A 9931-nucleotide genomic window follows, 5' to 3' on the forward strand; every position below is an offset into this window, starting at 1 on the left:
GGATCACCATCTCTTAAAGTAAACATATGACGTTACACTAACCAGTCTCAAAGTAGGGATGGTCATCGAGCGAGTCGAGTCGAGCACGTGTGTCTCTCGAGTCGAGCTCGAGTTGGCTCATCAAGTATCTGAGTAGCTCTCGAGTATGGATCTTGACGGTTCAGAGCTATATGTTTGAACTCCATCACAAGTTTTCAATATTGATTTGATTTGTTTTGTGCATAAGTTTGAATTCGAACATATTCTAGATACAAATGAGAAATGAGCAAAAATAGATATATAATACTTACTAAATATCAAAATAACATGTAGAAATAATCTCACAATATACGTGAGTGTGATTACAATTCACTAAAATAACAATGAATCTCTATCTAACAAGTATTATAAGATGAACACACTATTGTTACAATTAATATGTGATAAGCTATTATAATTCAACACACTAATGACACTATTATAACAATTATCCTATATTTTAACAAAATTATGTAAAATACGAGTAGTTTCAAGTAGCTTGCGAGCTACTTGATTTCGAGCTCGAGGTTTAAAACGTGCTCATATTTGACTCATATTTTTAAATGAGCGAGCTCGAGCTGAGCCCAAAACGAGCCGAGCACCGAGTTGCTCATGAACATCGAGCCTAATGACCAGCCCTATCTCAAAATGTATATCGAAATTTGGTAAAAAAGATCAAAGGCCCAAAATGTGATATGAATGCTGAACTCATAAAAACGTGTTTGTTTTATGTCAGAATGACCTAACTCTGAATGCCGAATACAAATTATTTTGGCCACTTTACTCTCTGTATCTAAAACTAAAATACAGGCGTATGGTGTTTGTATCAATTGAATTAGATTTTGATACAATTTAAAAGAACTTATGTCATAGAAATTTAAATATTAAAAAAATAGTCTATTTCATTTTTCACTTCTCAATGTTGAACAATTAAAATCAATTTCTATTTATTTTATGTTTGGTGGTAAGAGCGCCTCACCTAAAGATATGTGTTGTCCCTTATTTTTTAGTTTTGCATCGTTTATTATTTTATTGTTTAAATATATATGAGAATATATGGAGCATAGCTGCTGTAGCAAGAGTTTCACATAGACCTTGGTTCACTATATCAAAGCTTTTGGAATTTCCATCGTGTTCAACAGCTCAACCCACCCCGTGAGTTTCGAGTATTTCTATCTATCTCTCGATTTCTCTCTCAGCTATTTCTCCAAAATTTGGGAAGATGTTCAACGCCTCTTAATGCTGAAAACCCAAAAAACAAACAACCACTTCCCACATGTTTTGCAAAGGAAGGTTTTCGATGCACACAAGTTTCTGTACAGTCAAGTCGTTTTGTTCTTCACCTTCATCATCATCATCATCCTATTTGACCACCATACCCCTTCCATCTAAACGGTGCGTTTCTTGTTATTCTTATTTATTCTTACTTATACAACTTTAATATTTACTTGATCATTAAAATTTGATGGCAGGGAAACACATTTGTGGTATATTACACCTGATCAAGTGAAAGATGCATCACTCCTTGACCAATATTTAAATGTGTTATCTCCTTGTGAAAAAGAAAACGTTCTTCGTTTGCGAGGAGATAAGCTTCAAAGAAGTGCCATTCTAGCGCGTACACTCGTGCGCACTACTCTTGCAAGATGTATTTGCATATTATATTTTCCTTTGCTTATTCTAGGTGCGCATAAGTTTGATAACCTATCTTGTTTGGCGTTGGATCAGATACAAACTCGGTAGTAAGCCCATCATTATTCAAGTTCAGGAAAGAACAATTTTGGGAAGCCAGAGGTCAGCATACTACCTTGGTTTTACTTGGTTGCTTATCAAATTTCTTCTTTTTATATGCACACTCTGAAATGTGCAGGTGGACTGGCAATGTGATAAAAATTGGGAACCACCGCCCTTGCATTTCAACCTGTCACATACATCATCTTTGATAGCTTGCGGAGTGACGGTAGACATGCCGGTAATACCTTCATTCACAAAACACGTTTTAGCTATATATGCTAGCCTGCTGAAATTTGGTTGATAACAACTGCAATTTGGAAACAAAAGTTATCAAAATTTTAAATTACAGATAGGAATTGATGTGGAAGAGAAGCAGAGGAAGACAAGGAACAACCTCTTATCTTTGGCGCAACGTTACTTTACACTGGATGAAGTTGACTATTTGAACACAATTTCGAACCCAGAGATTCAAAGACAGGAGTTTATTAAGTTATGGACACTAAAGGTAAGGATTTTAAAGCTGATTTGATACTTGTTGTGGTTATTATTTTGTTATATATGCTGGTCTTACAAGTTAAAAGAGAGGAAAAACCAACCTAATCATAACAGGGAAAAACCAACGTAATCATAACAGCCATTAACATTCCTTACTTAATCAGTGAATTAACATTCTTCTTTGTCCATCTCTGGACTTTAATTTTATAATGTCCACAACTCCACATTAATTCCTTGAAACTTCTCTTCCATGACGGTAAGGTGGTTGTTAATATATATTGTTTACCCCTACAAGGCTACAATTAAGTTTGGGTAACAACACCGGTATTGTAGTGGAATGCCACATTCTACAAAATGGTTTTTGATTTCTTCAAACAACAGGTCTGCTGTTGAGTTCAAATAGAGAGGAGTTTATAGTATTTTTGTCTATAAGTACACATGCGATGCTTCAAACTTTGGGTAATTGAGATAAAGAAAGTTAGAACTTTCAGGATGTGGAAAAGTTCTAGTGAAATTGTATTGTTGTTAATGGAGAGGAAGTTTTGGAGAGAAAAGAGAAGAAAGAGGAAACAGTCTTATTAGTTACGGCCTTGTATCACTTCAGTGTATATATCTATCTAATTTGGGTTTTTTTTCTCACTAAAAGACAAAATAACACACAAAGGACGGTATAAATCTGTTTGAGGAAAATCTAACGGCTACTGTACGCTAATTTGAATTGTTAGAATCGGGCACTAATGGGAACGGCTTTTGTTTCCATCTGGGTCGCGGGTTTGACTCACTGTATCATGAACTTTACTGATTTTTTTGGGTTGGATTGCTTCCGATTCTTTTGGAGAGTGACCACGAAACAAGCATCTAAGTCTAATGGAACGGTGGTTTTTGGATTTAATTTTGAGAAAAGAAACTAAAATGACCAAGTTACCCTTGGAATTCCTTTTATTAAATGGGAACAAGATCTAGGCGTTGGATGGGTGGATGGATGTGGGAATCTAATGGATGTGGTGAAGGTAGCCCCGACTTAAGATAGGATGTCAATTTCAAAATATCGGGTGAAATACACTCACGAAGGTCAATCCTATATTTTAAGGGGGTTTTAAGATTCGATTTCTAACTCTGGAAAGAATTCGTCCTTAAACGGACTTATCAAAATGAGCTAAATATTCAAAATAAATCGGATTGCCATAAATACACTTTTAGTGTAGCCTTCTCCACGAAGGTGTTAGAAATACACTCTCCGCGAAGGTGAATCCTATATTTTAAGAAATTTGGGGTTTTTAAGATTCGATTTCTAACAGGGACGGAGATGCTTTTAATTCAAGTCTCTCTCCCCTTATTTGTTTCTCATTCTATGTGTTGAATTATCAAAATGTAAGGGGTATGTGTAATGAGTTGGTTTGTGAGAAATGAAATGCATAGGATTGCCATAACCTCACTTTAGTGTAATCATGAAATGATTATGAAATATAAAACTGCTAGAAATGGTTATAGCATCGATCTACTGCTACCATGGAGATGGTCTTTTGGAGAGTTATTTAAACGCAATGCGTTTTGAGTGCCGACTGACACGAGCATTAACTAGTATATAATAATAGAAACTTTATAAGAGTTTACAATAATAATAGAAACTTTCTAAAAATTCGGGTTGGCAACGCCCCAATAAACCACCCGCACACAACGAAAGTAGCAATGTGGCCCAGTCCTTAAATCTCATCAGGAGATGTCCTCTTAGAGCATTTGCAATGCAGGTGATAATTTTCCCCCCTATCATCTCTTCACTTATCACCCTTTTTTCACTAACCCGTGAAAAACAAGGTGAAGCCGCGGCAATACAAAGGTGATAAAAATATCTCGGACGGGATGTTGGATTCCCTCTCCTTGTAAAAATTGAAAAAACACTCCTCCATGAAACATCCCGCCTTTTAAAAACCAAAAAAGTCCATGCCGAATCTAACATCCCCCCAAAAAAACCCATTTTTTTAAAAAAACATGAGACGGAATCCAACATCCCGTCCGGTAACAAACTTTGAAAAATTCGGGTTGGAAGGTTTCACCTTGTTTTGAATAAAACTATCACCGAAGTTTATCACCGAATTGCAGCAATGTTTGACCCAACTAGGTGATAGTTTTCACAAACCCCCCTCTATCACCTACATTGCAAATGCTCTTAGAATTCTAACTCTTATCTTTCTAGATGGGTAGTGGGTTCACTTAACTTAGAGATGCCATTTACTTCCAGGAAGCATACGTGAAAGCACTGGGGAGGGGTTTTTCAGCAGCACCTTTCAACACTTTCACTATCCGATTCAGAGGCACTAGTAGATCGAGCTTGCAAAAGCGTGGAGATTCCAATTCCAAGGTACATCAATAGTCTCCACCCCCGATAAATTTTTTTGTTAAATAAAGACGTACTGTCTGACAGACTGACACTCTTCGGCTTTTCAATTAGAGTTTGTCATGGACTTACTTGATATGTATGTGCTGGGATTAGTTAAATGAATTACATATTTGCTTAAGAAGGCAAGAGCTTATCGTAGTTGGGGATGGCTTCTTCATCTGTATATCTTCCATGCAAAGTGTATATGGTCTTCTATATTTTCAACCTTCCGTATTAGTTGTATAATTTAGGTTTCCCAAGGGTATTCAGTAGTGTTCTTGCAATATATTCTGAAGCACCCAGTCTCCTATGCAAGTATCCGAACTGTTATGTGCAACCAAATGAAGTTTTCGACATGGGTCTGCTCTCATGGATGTTTTATGTAAACCCGGTGCCTTGGTTTGGTTTCTCGTTCAGTATGATGTCATTCACCTGTACGTACCTTTGTCTTTTCTTGTTGGAAAACTTGAATAGAACTCAAGCACTTTTAGCCAGTCTGTTGAACCATCTGCTGAATAATGTCTATTTGATTATGTATTTACCTTTATTGTTTTCCTGATAAATATTTTTTTCTTTCTATTTGAAATAGGTATTATGGTTAATGTATCTGTACATCCATAATTCCATATATGTTCTATGTTCATTCTTTGAACATGCACTTGACTGCTGAACATCCAAAGTTCTGATCATGCAGTATGAGATCCTATGCCCATCTTTCTACATAAATTGGAAATGTTATTTTTTTTTCTTGCATTAGAACAACACCCGCTTACAACATGAAGATAACCTTTTATTCGGAAAAAAAGGTTGTTATGCTTTGGATTTGCATGGTCACTAGAGCTAGTACACAATCAAAGAATGTCTAGGTCTATGTTGGGCTTGTGGATGGTAGATGTAGCTTGATACCTGATTTTGAAGAAGGTGATATCTTCTTGATTTTACATTCCGTTGTCCTCATAGTGGAATACATGACTATAACTCAAGCATTTCTAAGTTACTTTTAAAATCTCTGCTAATCACATATATTAATGCTTTCTCAATGGGGCTCATTCCTGTCGGATGAAGGGAATTTTCAAGCATTATTATTTTTTTATTTTTATTTTTTGAGTTCACTCACGGTATGATTTAGATTCGGGTTTTATTGATATGATCAGTTTGTCACAAACTTAGTGTACGTCAATGTCTAAAATTTTAACCTGTTTATAGCCGTGTAAGATTTGGAGTGACACAATCACACAATACATCAATGCAAGTTAGGAAATGGTGTCCTCGACTCCTTGGTACATATAGGAACTGGTTCTTTTCCTGCTTCTCCTTAGCATGATAAAATATCATTTTCTTGTTAGTGTTGGAAAACTAACTTACATCCTTTACTGATAGATAAATTTATGTTAAATTTTTTGAATATCGTTCCTCATTTGTATTTTGTCTTCCTAAACACAAGCTGTTCGGTTAATTTGAGACTAATTGCTTCCCCTGCTCTCCGGCCCTACTTTGAAAAACTAAGTTCCATGGGCTTGTTATTTGCTATGCCTTTCTCAGTAGGAAAAAAGCAAGTTTATCTCCCGAAAGTTTGCACACACGCCCGTGTTGTTCTTGCTATCTTCTGAGTTGATCTCTTAGTCTTCCAAGAATATGACGCAGGCGTCTTATTTCTGACATTGACTTCACAAATCAAAGAAAACATAATATGGATTGTCCTCTATAAAAGTTTATATTTGAAGCAGACAATGATTAAAACACAAGCACTAGACACACATATAGGTATATGACAAAGCTGAATAGCTCATCGTCTATGGACTCTTTGCTCCTGGATACTTGGGCCAACTAACAAGCAGTTCAGTTGGTATTGCCACATGTGACCAGGGCCAAGAGTGCCTACTGCAATGTTTAAAAACTGTGTTGTAGATTTGTTTTCCAGTCAGGTGCTTGATCCGATCTATTGGTGGTTAGGTCTGAATCTTAGGTTGAATCCTCTCTAGTGTCCAACTTTTTGTTTTTCCCATCCATGGTTTAGCACCTTTGAACACTGAACTGGATTGTTCTTGGCCATTACTGTGGGTAGTGATATCATGAGCTTCATCATGAATAGCGTTGTTTTATGGGCATGCATATCTGTGTCTGTATGTAGGGGATGTCTTAGTTTCTTCATCAGTTGAGAAGAGTTTCAGTAATAGCCATTGTATTGTCATTCGGTTCAGACCATATGATTGGTAGTTCTTAATTTCCGGATATGGTATTAAACATTACATCAACTTTGTGGTTATTATTCGGGGCATTCTTGGGAGCTCTACTTTGTTTACTGAACGGTAATGTTATCGCAAAAAATGATACTATTTGATATTCTTTCTCAAGTTTGGTCAAACATGGACTAGTATGGAATCTAATTTTTAGTTACAGTGCTGTTTTTTGCTTCATTGTTGCAAATGGTTGCAGGGCAAGTTCTGGTACCCATTACAGATATTTACTAATTAAGGAGGCATAATTGCATAAAAACTTCAAATCTTGGCTGCAAAGCTTGATAGAAGTTTGCCTCCACCATGCTGTCATTTAGGAAGGAGCTTTCTGCAAAAGTAACCAGATCTACTAATCCACTTTGACATATCCCTAAATTTACCCAGAATAGCTTGTCATGGTTGATTTTTATTTTACCACCCATCCAGAGGCAGTTTGTAATGTGGGCCAGCTTCTGATCTTGAGGAGTAGTGGCTGACTGTCGTCAATAAATCTAAGCATAGAGAAAGATATGCTTGGGAATCGAGTTTTCAGGATTGTATATAGTGATAAACACTTCACCATGATGAGTAATATAAGCCACAGTTAGATAACTATGAATGTTTGTGTTGGATGAAGCTATTCTGTGAAGATCAGTATGTCAATGAAAGATTGTCGGAGAGCTATGGGATTGGGAGGCAGCATATGTTCTGTTATTTATATTGCAATTTTGTTGGATCTCTTATCCAATTCTCTTTTTAGTCGTGACGTATTTCAATATCAGGAATCTGAAATAATTGTGGAAACTCTTGCCGAACCCAAAAACGTCACAACAAACTGGAGATTCACTCTCCTTGAACTGGCCAGTTCTCATTATGCTGCCATTTGTGTAGAGAACAAAAGAATTAAAGGTGCGATATTTATCTTCATTCAGTTGCAATCTTAGAGCCTAAGAATATAATGACATATATATTAACAGTGAATTGTTATCTACAGGTGTAGAGAACGATCCACCGCTATTGAAAGTGTGGAAGACCGTTCCATTTATCAAGGACGAACTTCTTTCTGAAACGGACTCGGTCAGGACTGTAAGTCTGTAAGTAGCATTGTGTAGTGGTTGACCGATACCGTTAGGGTGGAATTCCAGTTACCATAGAGATTTGGGGATGGTCAGGGAAGGTTGTAGGGGTATGTCCCCCAAGGCCCAAGGGAGTTGCTTCTGTTATAGTGTTATACAATGAATGTTGCTGTTAGCAGTTATATATTTAAGAAAAACACAAAGCTGAAAGTGAATAGTTGGATATGCCCTAGTTAGTAGGGCTGCATTCAGGTGAGTTGGAATGACAAGATTTTACTGTACTCTATTATAATTGATTGTTAAAGAGTTTAAGATCAAGGGACTTCAGCTTTGCAGATCCAAAGTTTCAACTTTTCTGATTGTACACTTGTACGACGTCAGAATGTCATGCATCTCACTGTCGATTCTCCGTACACTGAAACTCTCATCGAATTTCGGACCTCTGGACAAAAAAAAATTCAATGCTCACCACACTCAAAGAAATCAATGGGCTGCTATGCATGCATCATTTCAGATTTCCACTTATGGCAAACGAACTAGTTGCATATAAATGCGCATGCACTTAAAAAGTTATATGGTTTACACTCAATACGACTTTGAACCATAAGCTATATAAAATTATAATTACAAGAAATTGTCATAATGGCGATTCCTCTAATGTATTAGACGAGCCACAATTAACAACATTTCTGATGATAAGTCAACTAGTTTGATATGAGTATTACAAAAGCTACAGATGAACCACTTTAAAATTCTACGTTGAAGGCAGGGACATAGGCATTGACACATCTTTCACAAGTGGAGGAAGTGGGGATGAGGTGGTGGTCACTTACTTTTCAACTACTACATTGATATCCTTTTCAATCTTGCTCGGGTTTTGTTTGTACGTGATAAAGGAATACGTCCAAACTGTTGGGTTTGCAATTATTTTTATTGAAGCTGTCTACTAATTTTGGTTAAAAAGAAGTTGGATGACTTGAGAATGCATAAAAGTAGGTTAGGTTGGGGAGATCAAGTCATTAAGAATTTGACAGAACTGTTCTAAGAATCTTATCTTGGCATTTGTTTTCTCTTTATAGACTATTTTCAAGTGGAACTGTGGAAGTATGAATGGTGCTTTCACTTTCACATACTCACTTTTTAACTCCTTTGAAAGTGTGCTTGTTAACCCGCAAAGTTTCACGTAGCATAATGTTGACTTGTTTTCACCCAGGGTATAATATATCGCTCGGTAGTTGTTGACTTGTTTCCACCAAAAAAAAAAAAAAAATACTACTGAAGGAGATGGGGGTACAGTTAGAACTTGGAACTTTACCTCCATCTCAAAACTGCAAAGTTTTATATCTGGTTGCGTAGTTTTGTATAGGTTTGGTGGTCCTTAATTCACGCGTATTCAACTTCAAATTATGCTTAGGAAAAGCTTACAAATTTGCACAGCCAAAATGTCAATGCGTTGGCATAGAAAACGAACCTATTTTGTAATTTTGCGTCATTGTAAGAAAGTAAGCACTGAGAAGTTCTTGGAATGACCAGATTTCTCTGTCGAGGAGTGGTCAGTGACGGATGTTTGCTAGCAACGTCAATAAATTCAGTGATAGTTGAAATTTCATCAATTGAGTGAAGAATTGAAAGAAGCTCTGAAGTTTGAACTAAGTCTCCACTCTGCACTGAATAGCGTGTTTGTCAAGTCTGAAATTCAAAATGACTTCTTCAAAGACTTTTGTGAATATCTGTTCTCATTTAAAGAAAAACATCACCAGATAAAAAAAAAAAAAGGAAATAGAGTATCCTTATCACCATGTCATGAGAGTTAATTGTTTCCAAAAAACTTTTATTGGCTTGGATTATTATTCTTTTTTAGCTTTGGTAAAGTATATAGATCAAAAGTTTGCATAGCTCTATGTCTTCACAAATAATATAAAAATGCCCAAAGGAAGCATATTATTGTACAGTGACACATTCATACTAATGCACTAAACCATACATTCATACAATGATTCTCTCAATCATAATGA

General features: G+C 36.3%; 1 protein-coding gene across 1 annotated transcript; it reads left to right on the forward strand.

Moving 5' to 3' along the window:
• The first annotated feature begins 1100 nt into the window (after positions 1–1100).
• Positions 1101–8251, forward strand: LOC147522474 (uncharacterized). Its single transcript, XM_086593629.1, is given in 9 exon segments — positions 1101–1413; positions 1491–1666; positions 1747–1787; positions 1789–1812; positions 1889–1990; positions 2102–2257; positions 4487–4606; positions 7623–7749; positions 7835–8251. Coding segments are annotated over 9 exon segments (969 nt in total). The 5' UTR covers positions 1101–1294; the 3' UTR covers positions 7939–8251.
• Positions 8252–9931: the final 1680 nt, after the last annotated feature.

This window comes from Coptis chinensis, chromosome 1, assembly GCF_015680905.1.
Source record: "Coptis chinensis isolate HL-2020 chromosome 1, ASM1568090v1, whole genome shotgun sequence".
Classification (NCBI taxonomy): Eukaryota; Viridiplantae; Streptophyta; class Magnoliopsida; order Ranunculales; family Ranunculaceae; genus Coptis; species Coptis chinensis.